Here is a 24,410-nt window from a genome sequence, read left to right as displayed (position 1 = left end):
CGATAGACAGGGAGGGCCTGGGTTCTGGACCTATCTACTGTCAGCTTTGTGACTCTGGACTGGGGTGAAATTTTGATCTATATAGCACGCTTGCAAAAGTACTATATAAAATAATAACAACATTCCTGAGCTATTTTGGGGAGATGCTGGGGAAACAACTCATTCTAAAAGCTGGTGAATAAAGAGAAAGAGCCAAGCATTTGTGTCCCCATCCCCACAGTTTTTGTCGTGCTAGACAAGTGCCCTGTCATGCTAGCAAGTGCCCTTCTGTGAGGCCACATCCCGGCTAACCTTTCTTTCTTTCACAAACTTTACCTCAGTGTTTCCAAATGAAGGAAGAGGGAAAGTTTTACTGAAAGAGGAATTCTAGCTATATATATGTTGAAAAGTGATAGAGTTAAAAAATTGACCTTTTAAAAGCCCTCATAACTGAGCCACTGGGGTCTCAGCCCTGATCTTGAATATATTCCACTGTCACAGTAGGGAGGGCATATGCCTCCTCCAGGGAAGAGCATGATGCCCGCTGCCCAAACCTTGCCCCCAATCAATCCAGAATCAGAGCAAACCTCAGAGCCATATGCAGCTGACAAGAAATCAGGGGCCAGAGCAGTCTGTGATATTAAAATACCAGAGGGGTCAGCAGAATCCAGAGCAGGGGAAATTCTAATGAGAATAAATGAGCTTGCTGTTTTACAAATGAATTTGCAAAAAGAGGAGGAAGAATCTATATTGTAAAGGAACTTAAGAGACAAATTAGATAAACATTGTAAAGCTTTATTTGGATTCATTTTTTTTTTTGAAGGCAGTGAAAGTAAAACCAAAAAATATATGATGGAGAAGTTTGGACCCTGAAAAATCTTTTATGATATTAAGGAATTATTGTCACAATACAGCTATTTTTAGTGTCCTTATGTATATATAATTATCTCTCTATATCTTGCCTATGTATACTGAGATATTTGTGAATTGAGTGATGTGATGTGTGGTATTAGCTTTAGGATGTCCCAGGGAGGTTGACAGATGTGGTTCATTGGGGTAGTGGGGTCCCTGTGGATGGTGCCTGGGCTCCTGGTCCTGGTATCTGCTTTCCAAGGCTATAGTACAGGATGAAAATGAAGTGCACAGGCCCAGAGTTTTAGATGGACTGGTGACCAGCCTGCAGGGTCCCAGGGAACACTTGCTCTGTTATCCCATAAATGCACACCAGTGCTTCCTGAACACTGCCCTTTCCCTCTCTTGCACAATTCTCTTTCATTTCCTGACAGCTCAACACTTAAGCCAGTGTACCATTTGACTGTTGACCTCTGAAAATACACACATCTCAGTAGCACTGTTAACAATATATCTTTGTGATGAAGTCTGGCTCTGAAAACCTGCTGGGATCTCCTACTGTGGGACTCAAATTTTTCTATTTTCTAAAGTGGCAACATTTATCTCATAGAGCCTTTAAAAAAAGTCATTCTGAATAAAGGGTTGTTTCACAGGAGCCAGGTTAAGTCTTAACTGTTTTCCTTGGGAAAATTCTACACCTCCTTGAACAGAGGGATTCACCTCGAGATGATTTCTCATGGAAAGGAATGAGGCCAAGGTGTAGTTATTCAGGGAGAGCTGATTTTGACTGTGTAGAATGAAGAATTTTGGAAAATTAAGTCCATTTTAAAAATGGACATTGGTGCTATTCAAATAGAAGCTGGCAGTGTTGCCGCAATGGTCATCCCCGGGATGACTGGGATACTGAGGAGGATGATGGCCAGGGATGCTATAAGGGAGAAAGAGTCAGAGTCATGTGGTAACAAGGTCCTTAGTACAGACCACAGCCAGGCACAAACCTTTTTGAGTCAGTGGATCTTAGATGTAGTCCAGTCCCTGCAGCATCAGCAGAAAACCTGGGAACTCACAGATTCTCTGTTTTCACTCCTGACTTTAATGAGCATTAAGCCAACAGGAAACAGAGTTTGGACAGAGTTTGTATCACAGAATGAATGGGGTGGTTAGCTTGCTAGTGATTGATGGGAGGCCTAGAAAGGCCACTGGGGTGTGACCTCAATTATTTGGTAATATGGAGGGCAATTTAGAGTTTTATTTCATTTACTAAGCCAAAAAGTCTTGGGTAGAGATGTGGCTTTCATGAATTCTGCAGCCTGGACTCACCTCCTACTTCCCCATTTTACATGTCTGCCTTTGAAGGTGTCTTATGTTTAATTCTACACTCACAGTCTTGTATTTACCCCCTCCCTCTTAGGGTCTGCTCTCCACATGTGAAAGATGTACTTTTCCATATTCATTCCCGCTACCTGCCTGCTCTTGTGTTTCCAGGGGGCTATGCACATGATAGGTGCTGGAAAATAGTAATTGAAGTTAGCGTTCTACAAATCAGTTTCTCATAGAGGCATCTGTAGATTCTCTGACACCTGAGTTTTTACATAAAACTGGGTGTTATGCCTCTAGATCAGAGTAGATCCCCATCCAAGTGATTGGAATTTACTAGAAGAGTTCAAAGCAGCTGGATGCCCTGTTTTCAGTGCTAGTTCTCTTCCCTTTTCAGTACTTTATCAGTTTTTTTCTAATTATTTTTCAATCAGTTTGACTTGCAAGGTTGCTTTTTGCCAGCTTTTTTTTTTTTTTTTCCCAAAGAGAAGGTGATCTTTGAGGTGAGGTTAGGGGACATTTCTGCCACCTCCTTGCTCAGGTTCAGCTGCACATAGTCTCAGCCCTGCTTCCTGCAAGAAGAGAGTAGGGCAAGGGAATGGACAGGGATGGTGGTGCTGTGTCCAGGCCCCCTGTAGTTATTTAGGGAAGCTGGAGATGCTTCTTGTTGTTTGATTGCTCTCCAAATGATCACCACACATCTCAGACCTTAAAGATGGTGTCAGAGTGAGAAAACCATAACAGTACCATGAGGAGGTGACTTAAACAACTGACATTTATTTCTTATAGTCCTGATGGCTGGACATACAAGATCAAGGTGTGAATGGGGTTGGTGTCTTTCGAGGCCATCTCTCCTTTGCTTGTAGATGGCATAGTCCCCGCCTTGTCTTCACACGGTCATCCTTCTGTGTGTGTCTGTGTTCTAATTTCACCTTTATATTGACATCTGTTGTATTAGATTAGGGTTCACCCAACTACCCCCATTTAAACACTAATCACCGTGTTAAAGAACCCCATCTCCAAATACAGTCTCAGTCTGAGATTCTGGAGATGAGGGCTTCAGGTTTTGGATGTCTAAAGAATGTATTTCAGCTCTTAACAGGTGGTGGCAAGTGGTCATGGCCTCCAGGTATGTGTGCTGCCTGTCTGTGATTCAGAGAATAATAAGTTATAATCTTGGAATTGTGGTCTTGATCATGGAAAATACTAACTAATGGAATAGATGGTTAGTTTCCCCCACTGACCTGTCCCTCTCTCATTAATCCATTCATGTTATAAATATTTGCCTCTGGTGCCATGTCTGCTATGTGCTGGGGACACAGGTGCAGAGTGGTCTCTGTTGATGGAAAGTGCACTTTAGTGCATCCTGGTGGCGGAGTGCACCTTGCTTCTGAGCACTGACCCAGGGAGAGGATGGGAATGTCATGTGCAGCGAGGGTCGGTCGCTGCCTTCTCCTTGCCGCCTCATTTTTTTGGGATGTTGATTTCATAACCTCCCAGACACTTCCATGTCCCTTTAACTTTGGCCAGACAGTTTCTTTTGGGGATAGGGTGTCAAATATGCTCACATAGAAAAGGGGGTCATGAGCCCTCCACCTTTTGGATATTTCCTGTGCCTCGAGGTGATGTATCTGGATATGGAAGTCACAAGACTTTCTGCAGGAGCTCCTGGTGATGTGAGCCCAAAGCAAATTGCACCTCCAAGTATTTCCCTAGGACAACCACAGAGATATTGGAAAAATTTAAAATACTCCTCATAGCAACATTCATAAAAGTGAGAAATTGGAGACAAGGTAAGGTTTAGAAATGGGGGGGGTGTATTTTTTTTCCCAGTTGGTTAACTGGATATCCCCCAGCTGTTAAAAATCACATTGTAGAAGGGCTGGGGTTATGGCTCAGTGGTAGAGTGCTTACCTTGCACATGTGAGGAACTGGGTTCGATCCTCAGCACCATATATAAATAAATAAAGGTATTGTGTCCATCTACAACTAAAAAAAATTTTAAAAATTACATTGTAGAAGAAAATAAAATGATATGAACATGGAATAAAGTAAGGGGGATCCATCCTATGTGGATTATGTTGGGTTGTGAGAGAGAGTGTAAGACTGGACTCATCTGAGTCTTTTTGTAGGTGTCTGTTTTCTGAATGTGATGGTGCCCACCTGTAGTCCCAGCAATTCAGGAGCCTGAGGCAGAAGGATAATAAGTTCGAGGCCAGCCTCAGCAACATAGAGAGACCCTGTTTTTTTTTTTTTTTTTTTTTTTTTAAAGACTGGGGATGTAGCTGAGCACCCCTAGGTTCAATACTCCCCAGTACCAAAAAATAAATAAATAAAAATTTTCTGAAATTTTTTATGACTTATCATAAGAAAGAAAAAAGGGAGCATTTATTTTTAAAAAGCTCCTGTAGTTTCTTAAAGATGGACCACCCAGTACCAGATGGGATCCTAGACTGCAGCTGTGACAGGTGGGGGGAATTAGAGAGGGTTCCTGACTCTCAAGCAGTGAGCGGGCACCCACAGGAAGGGACAGTTTGGCTGCGTGTTCCCCCTGCAGAAGGCTGTGTCTGTGGTTGTCTCCTGCTCACCTGCAGACAACTCCAGTTGCCCCCCACTCCTTCCATTACTCCCCACAATGCAGGCTGCTTTTTTTCTTACTGTTCTCAGATCCAGTTTGTACTCAGCAGCTGGCCTCTCTGAATGTAGAAAAAGGGGTGGGGGGAAAATGTTGATTTCAAGAGGTTCAGGTGTTCTAAGCCTGGGCCTCCCACCCCTCATTCACACCCACACTGAAGCCCCTGAGTGGAGGACACGGTTGTCATTGTTTCACTGTTTTAAACATGTTTGATACTTAGATGGTGAAGTTGCCCTTTGGCAGCACTGAAGGTGACTTTCTGTCCACAGGTATGGGCACAGTGGGGAGGGACAGCTGGCCTTGGGCCCAGGGACCTATCCTGGATGGATGAGGTTTCTGCTGACTAACTAGATGACCTTGACCTGAATGTTTCAGTAAGGAATTGAGTAAAATTATCCTTGTGATTTTTGTTTAAGTCTCTATGTTGCATATGGGGTGTGCTGACACTATTTTGCTGTGTTTAGGTGTGCATGGTACTCCAAGACCTCTCTCCTTTACCTTTTCTGGGTCACCTCTCTGAGTCGGATTATTCTAGGCTGGTCTAAGTAAAGGCTGCGCCGTCTGCAGCAGTGGAATTCATTCACTTTTGGTTCTAAAGTAAAGGACCAACTTTACCCTTCTTGGGACAGGGGAAGGTGTGGGCCTGGCCTGAGATGTGTAATGGTCTCAGTATTCCCTGGGCAGCCCCCTTGTCCGGTTGGGCGGGCCATTCAGGGGTTCATTAGACCTCCCAAGGTCCTGTGACTGCTGTGCTTAGGGACAGGCCAGCTGCAGCTGGAGTCAACCTTTCTGGCCAGGTTTGCCGACATCTGTGGGTCTCCAACCTTCTTGGTGGCTTCACAGCTCCCCTTGGCCCTGTGCGTCACGCAGATAAGATCCTGTGTTTGCCTACCCTGGATAGGGGGGAGGGGCAGTTCCCCTGAGGCCTGCCTGTGCTGTGCCTGTAGGATTGGCCTCCAGGCTTTTTGCAGGGCCTCTACCAGGATGAGAGGACACTTGAGAGTGAGCTTAGCACAGGCTGCTGACCCCCTCCCACAGTGGAGAGCATTCAGACCTCCGCCCCATTACAAGTGTTCTCTGCCTTCTAAAGAAAGTGGTTCTTCTCCTGCCCTGCTGTATTCTTCAGTGTGGGTGACTAACCTCCTGGCTGGCTACCCCTGGCTGGTCACCACCTGCAGTGGGGGACTCTCCTTTGGGCTCTTTCTTTTCTAATTGAAACATAATAATTTTACATATTTAGGGGATTCAGCATGGATGTTTCCATACATGTATATTATGTATAAAGATGAAATCAGGGTAATTAGCACATCTATCACCTCATACATTATCATTTCTTTGGGGTAAAAACATTCAAAGTTCTATAATCCAGTTATTTTGAAAGATACATTATTAATGATTATGATCACCTTATTGTGCTATGGAATGCTGAAACTTATTCCTCCTATCCTATTATAATTCTGTACCAGGTTCTTGATGGTGTTTGTGAGAGTTCCAGGTCTCCAAGACCTGTGTGTTCTCTCTCGACATGAAGTCCTCAGGGCCACATGGCCACTCTGGCTGCCACCCTGTGGAATACAGGCACTTCCACGTCACTATGCCTCATTTATAAAATGCAGGAGTTAGACTAAAGCTGACCACCTTATTCCATGAGCTGGGCTGGTGACAGTGGGTGGGGCTGGTGACAACTGTGGAGCCTATGTCTTGGTACTTGGCTGGCATCATCTCATCTCTGCTGGGTTCCTGTGAAGGCAACAGAATCAGCTCATTTCAAAGAAGTGAAAACTGATGCTTGGAAGAATTGAAAGTCCTCTTGATGTCCCCCAGTCTGTTGAGTGTAGATGGTCATTTAAATCGGGACAGATGGTCCTACTTAGGCTCCCGACCCCCACTGCCCTCTGTGCTTCCTGCCTCAAGGTGGGCAGATGGGGCACTCCATTAGTCCTTATCTTGGGGTGGGGTCCCTTTGCATCTGACCTAGAAGGAGACCACATGTGACTTCCTGTGGACAGGCACTGACTGTGGTGCCCAGTAAGGGGGCACAGAGGAACTGAATGGTGCCCTTCCCAACTCTCTTCCTTTTGTCCTCTTTCTATGTCATGAAATGATTAAGAAAAATAAAAGAACACAGGTGCATATAAAGCATGGTTATAAAATGAACACACACGCATCTCCCTGTCAGTTTCAGGGACAAGACTGACCATGTCATGATCAAGTCCGGTTTAAACAGCTGCAATGGGTACTTCTGACAGCCGAGGACAGAGACAGGCTGGTGTTCTGGGCTGGCTGCCACCCGTTTGCTGCCCTTCCTCTCAGCCCGAAGTGCTAAATGATAGATTAAACCCAGCCTCAGGGAGGTTGGGTGCCCTTTAAAGTCCCCGCTGTCACCAAGATCCGTGCAGAGTGTAGTCCAGCCACAATCTCCCTTTTTGTTTTGGCCTCCAGGAAACACAGAACCGGTTGAGCACCTATTTCCCTTAGCCAAAGAGCTTTTATGACATAGCCTTTTCTCCTCCCCCACATCGTTGTCTTTGACCCTGGTTTTGTGCATTCATTTGTTGGTTTGTTTTTTTCTATTGATTGTATTGAATTCCTTGATAAGTCACATCAAATTCTGCTTGGAATGAGTGGAACAAAAATGAACTAAAAAAGAAGCAGAGAACAGGAGGGAAGGAAGGAGAGGGGGAGGGAGGCAGGTAGATGCCAAGCACTAGTTGGGCTCTGAGTTTTAGGGGTGAGCACCTGCTTTCCCAAGAACTTGTGGGGTTTTTAATTCCTGGGGGTAAAAAACCCCTGCCATGCCTGTGTGTCTGCACCTGTGGAAAGTGGGTCTACCTGGAGCCTGGGTCTGGGCTGGTCCCCAAAAGGATGCAGCCTGCTCAGCTTCCTGGTCAGACAGCTCTGCTTGGACAGCACTGCTCTTGTTCCACCAGCCCTTGGCAGGTTGGCCTGCAGCCTCCGGCTGCCATCGTCCTTGCCTGTGAGCAAGCATGCGTATTCACCTTGGGGCCGGGCGCACCTGCCTGCTCCTCCTGGCTGCCGTCTCGGAACCTCCACACTTGGAGGGCTCTCCCACTTGCCAGGCCTCTCCAGCTGCCTCCCTTGTGCCCAGAGCTGGAAGAGGAGGCTTAGACTTTGACTGAAAGCAGCAGAAGGAGGCATGCAATAGGAGGAGCTGCTTCTGGAAGGAGCAGCAGCCCTGGCCACATAGTCCCTGCTGAGCACAGTGAGTTCCTGCCTGCCAAGAGGTAAAGGTGGTCTGCTGTGCCTTTGAGGACTGCCCTTGCCGCCCTTACTGGGAAGTTTATTTTGTGAGAATAGCAAAGGGAAGCTTCAGATTTGATTGTAAATACTCACTTCTCTGTCACTTCCAAGTCCAGTGCTTGTCTCTCCCTCTCCTTGTCTATCGGCCTCAGCTCCCTCATTCCATATGGTTCTAAACCAGTTAGACCTCCTGAACCGGGTGGCAGGATTCTGCAAATCTTGGGTTACAAATACTCATAGACATCATCTCAGTCTGGGCTAGATGTTGTTTCTCATAGTTGAGCTCAGTGGTGAAATAATGTTATTTTAATTTTCCAACTTGAGTTGGGGATAGTTTAATTTCACAATTTCTGTAATCACTACTTGAGTTTAAGAAAAAAAATCAAGTCTGGTAATTCTGATAATTCTCTCTCTCTCTTTCTGTCTCTCTTTTAGTATCCTCATTATGGAAAGGGGATAAAGGGCCTTACTGACTATATGACTTCTGAAAAATCACTTACCCTCTCTGAGCTTTATTCCTCCCTCTGTTAAAAGCAGGGCCGGAGTCACAGCTACACAGTGGTGACTATTGAGTCTACACTAGACCTCATAATAGTTTGTGGGGGAAATTCATTTCAGGAGCCCAATCCTGCCTAGCACACAAATAAAATGTTTGGATTAGTGGCTAATATTTATTTAGCGCTTATCTTTGGAGCCTTTTATATGTGTTAACTTATTGAATCCTTCCAATAATATTGTTATTCTCTCCTTTCCCAAATGAGGAAACTGAGTTACAGAGAGGGGTGTATACATGCTCAAGGTTAGATAGCTAGTCAAGGAGTGGAGTTGGCTTCCATCCAGGGCATTAAGATCTCAAAGCATGTGTGCATGTCCCCTGTGACCTGTGTGCTGAGGAGTGAAGGAATAAGTAGACAGACAGACACATGATGCTGTTGTTTTTCATCCAAGTGTGGCTGATCATTTCTATTTTATTTTTTCTCCATTTGCTTTGGGAAACAAAGCAGAATGTGCAGAGGTGTCTCACCAGGTCTATGTCATTGTCCCCACCCCCAGTGCTGGGATCTGTGTGTCGCATCACCTAGCCATGAAGTCCTGCTTCCTTGTGGCTTTGGCCACTGCTATGATTCCTTTTCATGGAGCCGTGTATAGTGCAGGCTGTCAGTGCTGGTTGGGCTGCTGGGACAGCACACAGGCCTGGCGACGCTGGGGGAGCTGGCATTCCTCCCATGTTCAGGCCTTGCCCAGGCTCCTAACATGGCACGCACAAAAGGGCTTTCTTTCCCTGCTCTTCCCTAAAAGCCTTCAGGGATGAGTGGAGGCCAGCAGCTGGGTGCTATGTTTTGTCTGCCCCTGCTTCATGGGTGTTGGCTCCTCTGAAGCCTCATTGGCTCTGGGTGAGTGATACCTGTGGGCAGCCTCCTGGATGAGGGATTGAGACTTCTGCTTCATGTTGCTCCTAGAGAAGTGGGATGCTAAGAGGACCACTAATCATCTTGGGGATGACAAGAATAAGCATAAGCAAGAATAGGTTATGATAGCCAGGGTCCATATAGGCACAGGATGCAGAGCTGAGCTCAGTCCATGGAGAAACCCTCCAGTTTGTAGCTCTGCATGGCTACACTCTACCCTTGTGCTTCTGCTCTGCTCAAATGGATACTGAACCTTATCATCTTCGCTGGGCCATGTCTTCCTACACAAGCTGTCAGTTTTATTTATTGCATATCCTCAAGGAGTCATTGCAGTTACCAGTGGAACTTGGATATGTGGACCCAGAGCAACCTGTGCTTTGTGCTGTGGGTGCAAGAGATTTCACATAAGGGATCAGAGTGGCGAGGCAGGACAGGGAATAACTGAGGCACACTGTGATAGGAGGTCAGATCACTAAGGGTCTCCTGGGCCAGGCCACCCTTCATCCTATGGCAATGGGGCGCCTGTGAAGGATGCACCATTTGGAACGCTGTGCTGTGGTATCTGCACCACACAGGTTTTGCGTGCTGCCCCCCAGTCTGCCTTCCACCTGCAGTGTTGCACCCATCCAGGTCCCTGAGTCTATGTGCACCTGCTGTCCCATCTGCAGGAGCAAGCAGCCCATGGCCTCCCCTGAGGCCTGACCTTTCCCCCCTCATAGCAGGGTGCCTCTGAGTCAGGGAAGGTGAGGAACCTTCCCAAACTCACACAGCTCATTTGTGGTGGGGCACAGATAAAAACCCTGGCCCTGAAGCTTCATGTAATAGGATTTTTATCACTTGTTCTGCCAGGTGGTCCTGGTCCCTAGGACTCTGGATCTATGTCATGTTTGGTCTCTGGGGGGAAACTGTGATGGTCTGAGTCATCGGGAGCTGGAAGACTAATCATGGCTATGTGTTCTGGGCCATCCCTGGGTGGTCGTGCACTGACAACCTCCAGGGTTGGACAGTCTTCCAGGGTTTAGTGAGGTGTCAGAGGGTGGGCATGTGAGCAGTGCAGGTGGGAGCTCAGCCCAGCATTCACCTGTTGTGGGTCCGGGCCTGCTCTCAGTACCTGTATCAGACTTCTCTAGGCTCTGCTTGGTATTTGCAGCCATCAGGACTTGCTACTGTGTCATTCTTGTGTTAAGAGTTTTTTCAAGTATTACTTTTCACAGAAGCCTATAGGAAACAAGGAATACGGTGCTCAGAGATGGTTATTGGAAACCCTGAACATCCAGTGAGATAAGACTGACAACTCTTATTGATCTGGGCACTGGTAGCCTTACGTGTGATAACAGCATCCTGACCTCAAGGTCATATATCAATTTCCCCTACATCCTCAGGAGATATGTCCCTAGACCTCTAGTGGGTGCTTGAAATTTCAGGTAGTACCAAATTCCACATATATGTTTTATTCTATGGGTATACCTGTAATAAAGTCTAAAGTAGACACAGTAAGAATTAATAATGATAGTAAAATAGAACAGTTATAATAACATACTGTAATAAAAATTATGTGATGTGGCCTGTCCTTCAAAATCACTTTCCATACTGTGCTCACCCTTCTTTGATGACATAAGATGATGCAGTGTCTACACAGTGAGATGAGGTGAGGGGATTGACACAGGCTTTGTTAACATAGCACTGGGGTACTATGTACAGATTACTTGTATATGAACTCCATGATAACTTGTAGGTGATCTCGTAATTGAAATGGCTAGTGAGCGTGTAGCATATACTATGTGGATATGCTGGACAAAGGATGATTCATGACCTAGCCGTGACAGCATGAGATTTTAGCATAGTACTCAATGCAGTTTAAAATAATTAATTGTTTGTATCTGGAATATCCATATTTTCAGACCATGGTTGTGTACAGGTAATGGAAATAACAGAAAAGAAACCATGGATAAGAGGGGACCTCCAGAGAGGTACCTTTACTATGAAATGTTGGTAATTGTTAGCCTATATTATTTTTTGTGCTTTACAGTAAAATTTGGGGGTGATGGTCTCCTGTGATGTTTTACTATACCTTGTCCCTTAAAAAGTGAAAGTGTTTGCTAATGATACTGGGTATCCTGTTATAGGAACAGGTCTAGGTCTAGATTCAAGGCAATGTAGGATGTTTGAATGAGCCAGGGTTCTGGGGACATGGCCCATACTGTGTTACATTGGGCACCTTGTGCTGTGGGATGAGGGAGTACTTTGTGCATCCCAATGGTATGGTTGTTGGATTCCTCCAGCCTCCGTGTCCTAGAACTCACCTCTTTAAGCTTGTGGTTTCTAGGCCACATGGTGGAAATGCTCAGCTCTCCATTCTTCGCTTGCATCTGCTTAACACTGAGCAGCGACCTTCCTGGGAAAGGGAGACACTGCACATTTCAATGTGGGTGCATCACAGTAACATACAGCAAAGAGCTAGAGGAAAGTGACAGTGCCTTCATTAGCATCAGGTGGTTCTGGACATTTTGTCTTCATTCCATGAATGTCCTCACAATGGGGACATCATTGCCCCATTCCACAATGGGGACTCATTGAGGCTCCTAAGTGCCCTGGTCCAAGATTCCACAGCTGACAGATGTTAGGATGTATAATCATATTCCGATGAGCCTCATGCTGGATTCTGCTTCTGTCCTGTGAGCTTTTAGAAACTTTGTCAAAATAGTCAAAAATGATGTGGGTGAAAACAAAACCCTGTACCTGCCAGAGTTGGGCAGACTGTCCTGGATGGCAAGCTTGTCTCAGAACTAATCTGCCTCTCAGGAGTAGGGATGTGCAGGAGGCTTCCAGATCTTGCCTCTAGGAAGGTACATGGAATGAGCTGGAGCCCCATCCACCATGGAGGATTGGGAAGTTTCTGTGGGATCTTGTGACTTTATGGGTGGTTTTGTTGCGGAGTGAGTGGTGACCTGTCCTTTACATCCCTCCATGTCTGTGTGTGCAGTGGACGCTGCTGGATATTTCTGAGAGTGTGTGCTTGCTCATGACCAGCTGGTGGCCAGCATGGTGTTGATGGTCTCTGGCCAGGAGAGAAGCTCTGTTCTGAAAACATTCTTTGGCAATAGTCTTCTGAGAATTTATGATGCCTTTCTCACTCCTAGCAGTGCTCCCCCACCAGACCCCTGGGCCCTTACCATCTCCTTCCTCCCTGCCATGGATGTTCTTGGTTCTCCAAGTAGCCAAAGGTCTGCACCCAAAGGTGCAGAGACATCTGAACGCCAGGCATTCCTTCTCATGGGGTCTGCCCTCCTGAGACGGAAGACACGGTTTGTGATGGGAAGCATGGTTCTCATAGAGATATTGCACTCAGGCTCACTGAAAGCCCACCTGCAGGTCTTAGCAATGGTGTGCTGTGGGATGGGGACTTCAGGATGATGCACTGAAGGACGACACAGTGGGGTGGTCCTCCACAGGACATCACACCGCAGGATGGGGGATCACTGTGAACAGCAGGCTTTACACCAAGCCCTGCGTGGACTCCTAACCCAAGGGTAGGGACATGAGCTCAGCCCTGGAAGGAAAATGATGATAATGTCCCAATGTGGCAGGGATGCAGAGATGGAGCCTGAAATTGGGCCTGACCGTCTGATGTGGTGCCCTTGTCCTTGACCATGAGGTCAGTCTGGTTTCTCCCAATGAAGGGTGTCTTTGCTTTCATGCAAAGCCTGTGTCCCCCACCCTGGGTTGTAACGTGCAAAGTGTGCACAGGATTCTGTCCCTCTTACTATCATGATGTGTGTTAAGACAGAATCTCATGCTGATGGGGCTCATTATCCTCCCATTAGATAGAGATAGCCTCCTAGGTTTCTAGATGCAAATTGCTATTGCTCCATTTGTTTCAAGTAACAAACAATAATATCCTTAGTGAAAGAAATTAATAACTTCAAAATTTATATTTAAATTAATAATTGCAGAGAGTCCCTTTGAGTCGATCACCTGATTCTCTAATGGTGACCCTCCTCTTTGCACCTAACAGACTTGTGGGTTCCAGGGTTAGAATGGCCCCCACATGCTTGATCCATAGCTGTCATTTTATCAGGAGGAAAGAGTGATGAGCAGGGAGGTTGGTGACTTCCTGCACCCACTGGGCTGCTTGGTCATGTGACTGGGATGGGTGCCTAGGCCCTGCTGGGGAGGCTCCTGTGAAGGGCAGTGAAGCCTGGAATTGGGCGGTCTTGGCCAGGTGCTGTTCTCAAGTTCAACCTTAGCCAGGGATTCTGGCTCTCCCCATTCCTCCTCCCTTCTTTTCTTCTAGCACCTGTGGAAATTGAAGGCCTGATAAGCACAAGCCAGCCAGGACACAGGTGAGGGAGGTGTGGGCTGGCTGCCGCTGGCGGGAGGCTTGCTGCCTGAGTTTTTTACCCTCATACGGGGGACACCTGTGCCTCTGCCTCATGGGACCTCTGCTGAGGAAGGGCCTGGCTGTCGTTGCTGTCAGTGCTGGTAGGTTCATAAAGAACAGCATCTCAGGAAGCCTTCCAAGGATGGGAGTGGGCAACACTCTTTGCTAAACATCAATAGAAAGTGGGTTGGCCACACAAACTTGCAGGACTGGTGTCCACTAGTAGACATTTTTCTAAACATCTTGTAGAAGTTTCTTAGGAGCCAAGATGTTTCTTTAATAAATTTTCTGTAGGTTAGTGTCCCTTTCATCCTAAAGGCATTAAGTGTACTGTGGTGGATGAACAGTGGGTGTGTTAGTTAGCTTTTTGTTGCTATAACCAAAGTGCCTGACATGAGCAACTTAGAGGGGAAAATGTTTATTTGGGCTCATGGTTTTGGTTCATGGTTGCTAACTGCATTGATCTGGGAATGAGGTAAGGCAGAACATCATGGCGGAAGTGTGTGGTGGAGGGAAGCAGCTCAGCTTAGGGCAGATGGGTATCAGAGAGAGAAGGCAAAGCACCAGGGACAAAATATAAATGTCAAAGGCATGCCCCAGTGAATTCCTATGGCCACACCAACCTATTTATAGTCAGTACCCATTGAGTCCATTCAAATTATTAATCCATCAAGTGGATTAGTTCACTTTGGGTTACAGTTCTCATAATATGATTATTTCATCTCTAAACACTCCTACATTAACAGGAGCTTTTGGGAAACACCTCATATCCAAACCAAAATGGGGTTCAAGTGTAGGTAATGCACCGTGACAGCATAGCCTTGTGTCACCCTGTGTCACTGACTAGCAGGGTGTTTGATAAACTGCTGGCCACCCTTCCCATTGAGTGGGGGGTTTGTCTCTTCTCATCTTAGTTGAAGTCAGAGCCTCCTGAGCATCTGAGGGGGGTTCTAGCCCAAGGTGTTATGGGAGGTCTGCTGTAGGAGCAACCTGCACTTAGTTCCCACCATAACCTGTGGGTGATTCAGAGGGATTCCGGCAAATCAGATCTCAGATGCTGGCTTAAAAGGGACAGATCAGATTAGCACCATTTCTTTCTACTCTTTGGCACAGCGCTAGACTAGATCCCTCTAGGAATGGCCTCTTTCCCTCACTGATGCTTATCTGACATGGGGCAGACAAGGTAGGGCAGGTAGTAGACCCTCTGGGGTGAGGGTGTCACAGGGCTTGGGCTGGGATCTGGTAGTTGCTGAATACACACTGGTCTTGCCAGTGGCCAGGCCTGGGTTTGTTCCTTCTAGGTGGGAGACATGTGGCTGGTACATAGCAGTCTGGGGCTGGGGTGTGTGTGAGTATCCAGTTCTCTGTGACCTTGGAGGGATGGTCCTCAGGAGCACAGGGGCTCGCTTCAGAAGTAGGCTGTATGGGGGTAGGCTGAGTTCCTGCTCCTCCCCCTGTCCCCCCTGTAGAAGTTGGGAAAGGTGTTCCTCTGGGTGTTGTCCTGGGCAGGAGGTGGGTATATGCACCTTGTGTGGAGCTTTTATTGTGAAATGCTTTGCTTAGGTGACCCTTGTGTAATTTGATGCTCTTCCTGACTTTGTGCTGACTCAAGATATAGGGTCTCCAGTGGTGGCACACAGTTAAGTTTCCTCCTGTTGGCCTCAACCTTTGCTATTATATAATTTTTGATTTTTTTTTTAAATTATGTGGCAGTGGTTGCAATGTGCATGCTTTCAGGTTTTGAGCATAGTCATTCTCAGTGGATATTGGATTTTTTTTTTTTTTGGTACCAGAGATTGAACTCAGGGGTACTTAACCACTGAGTCACATCCCAGCCCCCTTTTATTTGTATTTTATTTAGAGAGAGGGTCTCACTGAGTTGCTAAGTGCCTTGCTAAGTTGCTGAAGCTGGCTTTGAACTTGTTGTCCTCCTGCCTCAGCCTCCAGGGTCACTGGGATTTCAGGTGTGCACCACTGTGCCTGGCTCTCAGAGGATATTGGAACAGAACAGTCTTTGCCCCTGTCTGATGGCTCCTCTCATTCTGCAACTGAGAAACTAGCCTTGGGTTCCCTCAGGGACACCCACTTCTTTGCGCATCCTCAGACCCTTCGCCCTTTGATCCACCTCCAGGGCTCTGTGTAAGGGAGGATGGCAACCTCCATACGCTGTCATGCTGGTGCCAGTATTTAACAGTCACAAATCTTCTCTGTATATTAAGCAATTTGGCCAATGAGTTATTGTAATGTCTGTTGATGTTACACAACAGTATTATTCAAAATTATTTAAGCTCTGAAACTAAAAAATACTTGAAGAGATAGAGTCCGTGGGTGTCTTCGTTTGTTTTCTGTTCTAGAACTGAATACCACAGACTAGGTAATTTATAGAGGGTAATAGGTTTGTTCAGCTGAAGCTTCTGGAGGTCCAAGGTCAAGGGGCTGCCTCTTGTAAGGGTCCTCTTGCTATCAGGAACTCTCTGCAGAGTCCTGAGACAGTTCAGGGTGTCACATGGTGAGAGGAGGCGTCACATCCAGGAAACTGCCAAATTGCCTGTAAGAGCAGATCCACTTTCCAGATAACCACTTGATTCATTAATCCATGAGTGAAGTAATCCATTCATGAAGGCTGAGCTTTAATCATCTCCTGAAGGTCCTGCTTGGTCCCACCTCTTTATACCTCACAATGAGGACTGAATTTTAATGTGAAAGTTGGTGGGGACAAACCGTATTTGAAACATAGCATTGGGTTTTGATATGGCCTTGCTAGATTAATGACTGTATTTTGGGTGTGCGTCTGAGCAGGCGTAGAGCCTATGGTCACATTGCGACAAGCTCATCTGTGATCTAGGACCTTCGTAGTTCAAACCCAGGCCATTTTCTGCTTGAGGCCTTTAGAAACTATGGAACTTTATTTTGATATAAGCAGAACCCTTTGGTTAAGAATTTTTGTGTGTGTGGGGATTAGTTATATTATGATTGCATCTTAGGAGTTTTAAATTTAGCCTTACTATACATTAAATTAGACAGACTCCTAGCATATCATTATCTTGCCTTCTTGGGAACTGAATGCATTTCACTACACTCAGTAGGGCCCTGTGCTAAAACCCAGTGTGTTTTAGCTAAAATTCAGTGTCTTCTTACTAATTGCTGAGCTCTCATCATCAGTTATATGTGTATTACCTGAGCTCTCACATCTGCCCATTTTACAGATGAGGAAACTGATGGTTAGGGTGGTGGCTCCAGCCCAGATACAGTGCAGCTCCAGAGCCTGGGTCCCAGGTATTTATTCATTCTTTCTGTCATTCCTTCATTAACTCATTCGTTTTGTTGTGTAGTAACTGTAGAGTCTGGAGGTCACCCATTCTCCAACAGGGCAATGATTGTAGTCCCTTGGTTGCAAAATGACAAAATCCCTGACTGTGCCAGTGATTTGGGTGATTGACCAGGATTAGTGCTGAGTCCAAGAGAGGTGATATCACCTTGGGAAACCGTCTTGTGGATGGAGCTGAGAGGAAGGGGTTGGGGCAGTGAGGCAAGCTGCTCTGGGGTGGCACATCCAGGTGGTGTGGCTGGACTACAGCTTCAGGCAAGGGCCCTCTTCAAGCCACTGTATCCTCTCAGCCAGCACAGAGTTTGAATGTGAGTGTTCTAGTTTGGTGAGAACGCTCCAGTTTCAAGACATTTCGACAGTACCTTTTTTTAACTTCCTTGCCCAGGAGTCATCTAATTTGGGACAGAGGGCATGAACAGCCCCTTGATGGTGAGCAAGAGGACTGGATGCCTTGCTGGTAGCTGGGACTGCCTCAAGGCTGGCTGTAGGCATGGTGGCTTTCTCTCTCCATTTGACTCATAATCTGTGCTCCTAGTAGAAAAGGAAGAATGCACGTAGAAGAAAAATAAGAAGGAAATGATGTCATGATACATTTCAGAATTAGCCTGCATTCTGGCCATGTGTCCACATGTGCCTGTAAGTGTGAGTGTATATGTGTGTGAATCATATGCCCACAGTCCCGACTTACGATGGTTGGACTTAGTGATGGCTGGACTGGTAATGGTTGGACTTTATGCTTTTTTTGTTGTTGTTGAAGTGAAATACATTTATAGTAACCTTACTTCACATTTTTTAGGGGGGGGATACCTGGGATCGAACTCAGGGGCATTTGACTACTGAGCCACATCCCTAGCCCTATTTTGTATTTTATTTAGAGACAGGGTCTCACTGAGTTGCTTAGTGCCTTGTTTTTACTGAGGCTGGCTTTGAATTTGTGATCCTCCTGCCTTAGCCTCCTGAGCTGTTGGGATTACAGGTGTGCGCCACCAGGCCCAGCACTTTTTAATTTGCATTTTTAATTTGGATCTTCTCCTGGGCTAGCGATAGGTTGTCTGACCATCTCTCGAGAATGCTGGACATTGGCAGCCACACGGGCTTCCAGTCAGACATGAGGTCATGAGGGGATATGACTGACATGATCTGATATAGATGCTAAATGTCTGGATTATTTTTAAGAATCAAATCTGATTTTGCTGTGTCGCTAAACCAGGATGTATGCAGGGCTAGGTGGATTCCGTGCATTTTCAACCTAGACATTTTCCATTTGCATGATGGATTTATCAATAGTGACCCCATCTGTGCTCTTCTTTCTTTGCTGATGGGCCATCCTCAGCTTTGGCAGCCCTGTTTGCTGTCATGTTTCTCAGACAAGTCAGCACATCCATCATCTTCTACAGAGCTGCAGTTTCCTCTTGGGCCTCTTTTACTCATTTAATCTAGACATAATGCTCAACTCTTAGCTGACTCTCTGCCTTTTGCAGCCATATGAATGCTGGTGCAGTGGGCACCCTTGTCAGTACCAGTCCTTTCCTTATGATCTGTTTCTTGCATTGATGGGTCACATGCTTCCAAATGCCTTTTATATTCTAAATGCCTTTTATATACACTAATTATATACAAAACTAGTCAGTTTGTATTTCACCAGTGCTTATAAAAACCTTTTTTAAAATTTCTGTTTTTGCTGTTTTAATAGGAAAAAAAAAATCTTGTTTGACTTTGTTTAGGCTGAGCCCTGAGAGGCTTTAGGTCAGGGATTCAGTAGGATCAGCAGAACCTGCCTTGAGCTTCCCATGGCTTTTTGGGCACAGGGGAGGGTGGACTCTGACGTCAGGGTGGCAGGGCATGTAGGCTCAAGAACCTGCTGGGCCAGGTTTGACCCGTGGGGTCATCTGGTGGCAAGCAGAGTTCCAAGCCTTGATGGGAATGATCTCAGTGACCTCCGAACAGTCCTGTGAGGCTGGTCCTAATATTGTCCTTACTTCAAAAGGGAGGGACCAAGCAGAGTTGTGGCCTGGGCTCACCCAGGGGGAAGGAGCTCCGGTGATGAGGATATAGGAAGGCTCCCCTGTACCTTGGTGTACAGCAGAATGTGTGCTATTCTTGCTTCTGTCTGGGAGGCTGAGGTGATCATCTCTGGTTTTGGAGCTGGTTTAACTTTGGGTTGGATGATTCCAGGAGGATTCACTTTCTGTCTGCTCACTACACTGACTGAGGAGTACCGGGTGTAAGTTAGGGGTATCTGAGGTGTCTCTTGACCAGTGTCAGTGGGATACAGAGAGGTGATTAAAAGCCTGTGTCTGTGAGACAGGCCGTGTGCTCCCTTACTGAATTGTCACCTGGCTTGTGACAGGAAGAGTATTCCAGAGCGATGTGCAGTGTCTGCTCTTCTTCATCTACTGGTATAATCTTTGATGTGACCTCTACTTCTCGGAGCCCCAGACTCCTGACTTCTAAAATGCTGGAAATCATTTTTACTCATTAAGTTGCTAGTAATCACTCCTGACCTCAGTGTATAATACACCCCTGGCTCATGCATGCTGGAAACTGTACAGTGACCATAACCTGCAGCTTTTCTCTCTGTAGGATGGGCACATTAAAAAAGAGTAAATGTAATCGAGAGCTCCCAAAAGTCCTTCATTAATTGATTCTTTGAAGTAAACAACATTGCCAATAGAAGAAATGGCTGCAGTTGATTGGTCACCTCCTGCCCAGGATAGCAAAACTGGTTTCTGCCTGACCTGCCCTGGCTGGAGGGTAGTCTCTGTCCCCCTGTGCAAGCCCTGTCCTGCTGCCAGTTCATGGAAACACGTCACTGTGTGGCCTGAAAAACCCTAATAGGATAGTGACCTTTTCCTGCAGGTGCTAAGGCAATAGTGTCAATGTTTGACTTACCATTGATGATTAAACTGTAGGACAGCTGTCATTGTCCCTTCTCAGTGGTGTAAGTGCCATGTGGGCTGGTAGGGAAGGAAACATCAAAATGATTCATGTCTTGTTATTTGCAGGCTCCGGGGAGCTCCACTCCGTCGTCTTCTCTGTGCTGTGATAAGCCTTTGCGGTGAGTGTCCCCTGGGTAACCCTCCTGTGTCTCTGGGGGTGGATTCATCTTCAGAGGGGAGACTTGGACTTGATGTTATCTGTAGTAGTCTTAATTTCTTTTTCAGTTTTTAAAAAAATAATAATCAAGGTGATACACATCAGGTTTTATGCCTGTTTTCTGAATGTGATCTCTGGTCTGAGGAGCTTGGATTGTGGAAATATCAAGATCGTCTTTCTTTTCCTTTCCAATATTAAGGATTTACTCAGAAGTGCTCTACCATTCAGCCACATTTTCAGTCCTTTTATTTTTTTATTTTGAGACAGGCTGGCCCAGGCTAGCCTCGAACTCGCCATCCTCCTGCTTTAGCCTCCCTAGTAGCTTGGGGTCTCAGGCTTGCTCTTGGACTATGATTGTTTTCCAATAGAGAATGTGATTGCTGTGACCTGACTGCACATAGCTTAACTCCTACCGTGGGTTCCAGAGTTGATTAGAATGCACTGAAGGACAGCTCCTTTCAAGTAGGTGCCCCAATGCTACCACTGGCCAGTGATTCACAAAGCCTTAGGAAAAATCCCTCTCTGTAAATCCTGATGGCCCCAGGAGGCACATCATTTTTTTTTGTTTGTTTGTTTCAAAAATCAGAGTTCAAGAAAATCAGATTTGATTTTTAAAAATAATCCAGACATTTAGCATCTATATCAGATGAATAAGGTAGAGAAAACTAAAAAGCTCTTGAGAAGTGTTTGGGCACCAATTTGCACACATCAGCTATAAAGAACAAATTTATGATTTTGGATATTTGATGTTATGCTGTCTTTTTTTTAGGTGTGATAATGGCATTGCATTTTAATGAAAGAGTGTTCTTCTCTCTTAGCAATTATTACTACAGGATTTTTAAGGGAAATTAATATCTGAGACTGCTACAGGACAATAAGTGGTGGAAGACGCCCCTGTGATATTGTCAGTCAGTGGCTGGCCCTTGCCAGGCCCTGTGTTGATAATTATAAAGTTGGGTGATCTGTGAAGGCTTGCGAAACAAGTTTTTTGTTTTTGAATTTTTCAGAAAGAAGAGGGGAGGGGAGAAACAGAGACATGTAGCAGGAGTGGGAAAGAAATAACAGCAGCAGTAACAATGCGATACTGGTGGGAACCTCTCCGTGACCAGAACACATTTCCCATGACACACTGTGACCCTACTCTGGTTTCATATCCTAGTGTCACTTCTTGGGTTTGACCCAGTGCCACCTCTCCTGGGCACCACCCTCAGTCCTTAAGTCATTAGGGGCCCTTCATGAATGAGGGACTCAGGGCCTCCCTGTGGACCTGTGGGATTATGGTGAAGCTGTGCATCAGGAAGCCCTTGTCTCTAGAGTCATCTTGGGCTCCTGGGTCCTTACACAGCCAACCCTGCCCATGTCCTCAAGTCCAGCTTGCTGGATATTACTTTGCTATTTCTGTGCACCTTTCTCCTCCACTTGTTTTCATCATACCTGGACAGCTGTCTCAGCTACCTGTACTCTGCACACAGGTAACCCCCTGGGTCCTAGCAGAATCTAAATAGAACAGATACCCAGTCTAATAGAAGCCAAGGAACTTCTATGTAATAGAGGAAAACACTTTGATTATGTGACTACTAAAACTCCTCCTTGGATCTTCTCTCATGATGGTCCGGCTTGGTCCCTCCTCTCCCTGGCTCATCACAACCTCCATGATCTAGCCCATCCACCTCACTAGCCTCTTCTCTGGCCATATGTCTTCAGGCAGACAGGGGCTGCTTACTGCTGTTGACAGCCCCGGCTGCTGCCCGTACCATCCTTGCTGACTGAAATGCTCTTCCTCTAGCTGCCTTGTGCTGGCCCTGATGTCTCACAGGAGGTTTGAGGCTCTCTCTCTCCAAGGATCCAGTCTGTCCAAGCTCCATGGGTGCCTGTCCCCACACCCTATTGCCCAGTATGCTTTCTCCACAAGCCCCTGTGCTGTTGCTCTGAACTTCTCTGCTTATTTCCTGCTAATACCTTGTGTCAACCCAGTCGTGCCCTGCAGGGAATTATCAACTCAGTCATGCCCTGCAGGGGATTTTAGAACCCGTATGCTCCTGTGAGTGGAGAAATGTGTCAGAGATGTAGCATAGTCAGATTCTCAGGATAGCCTGCTATTCCGGTTCTCCTGCAGAAACGCGAGAGGGTGAGAGTTGGTCCTCTTTCCCTTTTCCCATTTGCTTACTGTTCCTTCTTCTCTCCCAACAGGCTTGCAGCCCTAAGCCCCACCATGGAGGATGGTCATGAGCTGGACCTTACCTACATCACAGAGCGCATCATTGCCGTGTCCTTCCCTGCTGGCTGCTCCGAAGAGTCTTATCTGCTCAACCTGCAGGAGGTCACGCGTATGCTCAAGTCCAAGCATGGGGACAACTACCTGGTAAGCAGGCAGGGTTTTCTGTGTCCATGGTGTGTTGTTGGAGAGAGGAGTGGGCACCGGTCCTACAGTGGGCACTATGTGAGGAGCGGGTGCTCACAGGTGCCCCCATTTTTGACAGAGGACCAGGCTCAGGGCCCGACTCACACAGCCAGTGCAGCAGCGTGGTCCTGCACTTTGCCCATCTGTGGCTTGCTTTGGGGAAGTGTTATCTCCCACACAGGCAGCAGTCATGGGCTCTTGAACAGACAGCCGCCACCTCTGTCCCACACTGAGGGGGCTGTCTCATTAGTGATTCGGCTCCCCAGTGCCACAGGACATCCCTCAGCCAGCCCTCTCCGGCTGGTTCCATGAGCAATCCCTGATATCAAAAAGCAATGCTGTTTGTGGCTCTCCTCTAGTGTACTAGGAAGGCGTTAGGGCAGGTGTTCATAAAAGATCTTTCCTGGGGCTAGCAGATGACTCGATTTCAAAACCCATGCCTGATATTGGTGGAGGGAGCCCAGATTTGGGAAGAACAGCTTCTCAGCCATCTTCTTCCTTCTGATGGCCCCTTGTTATCTGTTCCCAGAGTTGCTAGCCCACGTGGACTCTCTCTTCCTTCTGCTGTTGGAATCGCTATTGGGATTAAATTACAGCCCGCGAGCACCTTCTCTTAACTTGCCGCCTTATCTACTTACTGTAAAGCTAATCTTACTGTAGCCAGCAACGGGTTATGATCACCCTTATCAGTTTTCTCCTGTGACTAGGCTTGGGCTAAAGAGGTGAACTTATGCCACAGAGAGGACGTTGCCTCTGTCCACTCAGAGCAGCGTGGCTCACCTTCCCACAGCTTCTAGAACTATCTCCTCTCTAGGAATGGGCTGGATCCCTTCTAGCAACTTGATTCTCTAATTACCCCCACCCCCAGCCTTTCTTCCCTGAATTCTGTCCTAGCTATGACCTGCTCAGACAGGGAAGTGGACAGGGAAAGGGCAAGGAAGGGGCATCCAAGTCCCCAAGGTGGCTGCACCTCATGTCAGGACTTCCCCTCTCCAGGCTGCTTCTATTATCACAGACGTGGTCTCTGTAGAACCTTGGCTTCCTCCTTGGTAAGCTGCAACCCAGACTGATCATGCTAGCCCAAGCCCTTTCTTCCGTAGTTTCTCCTTCCTCCCCAGCATAGAAAGACCTCCCCTCCCCAAAGAGAAGATATAAAAGCCCAGGACCTGGATGGCAGTTGGCTGGATTTGGGATCCGTTCTTCTCCTGTCACTGTGTGAGGCTTTTTCAGGGCAGAGCTCCCCAAGGAGACTGGCCGGGGGCGGGGGGTGTCTCTTACTTGCAATGAGATTAATACCTTTTTGAAGAACTTGAAGATTCACATGTGTGTATCACAGGTATTAGGTATTGTGCAGACCCTAAGTTAAGGTCCAGAGGGCAGGGTTCATCTCTTTATCCATATTCATCTGATGATTAGATTTTAAAACAAAATAGTTCCTGAACTCAACAAATCATTTATGAAGGATGTCCGTGGTGATGTGTCTCATCATGCTGTAATGTCATGGGCCTTCCAAGGAGGGGAAGCTGTGTCCCTGATGATTCTCACAGGGCTGAGATGGAACCAACACTGAGTAGAACCAGGAGGTGCCTGAAGAGGGGGTTAAGAATGAGCCATGCAAACTAAATCACTGCAAAAGTGACCCCTACCATATGGGAGGGTTGACCTGGACAGGCCCCTCCTCTCTGCTTCCCTCAGACCTCATCTTCAAAGTGAAAGGAGTGTTTAGTTATTATTGAGGCCCCCTCTCTGCT

At 46.6% G+C, this 24,410-nt stretch overlaps 1 protein-coding gene across 7 annotated transcripts in view; it reads left to right on the top strand.

Annotated features, from left to right (window-relative positions):
- Tns3 (tensin 3) overlaps window positions 1-24,410 on the top strand; it is a 266,521-nt gene that overhangs the window by 101,681 nt on the left and 140,430 nt on the right. For 6 of the 7 annotated variants that reach the window (XM_048786578.1, XM_015490306.2, XM_048786577.1 and 3 more), the window contains 2 exons: window positions 20,168-20,220; window positions 22,449-22,620. In XM_048786578.1, coding sequence (XP_048642535.1) covers window positions 20,168-20,220; window positions 22,449-22,620 — 225 coding nt within the window. Of the gene's footprint in view, window positions 1-7,827; window positions 8,029-20,167; window positions 20,221-22,448; window positions 22,621-24,410 lie in introns of those variants that run through there. The other variant, XM_048786580.1, reaches the window with a different exon arrangement.

This window comes from Marmota marmota, unplaced genomic scaffold (genome assembly GCF_001458135.2).
Source record: "Marmota marmota marmota unplaced genomic scaffold, marMar, whole genome shotgun sequence".
NCBI lineage: Eukaryota > Metazoa > Chordata > Mammalia > Rodentia > Sciuridae > Marmota > Marmota marmota.
This window is presented reverse-complemented; position numbering and strand designations above follow the sequence as displayed.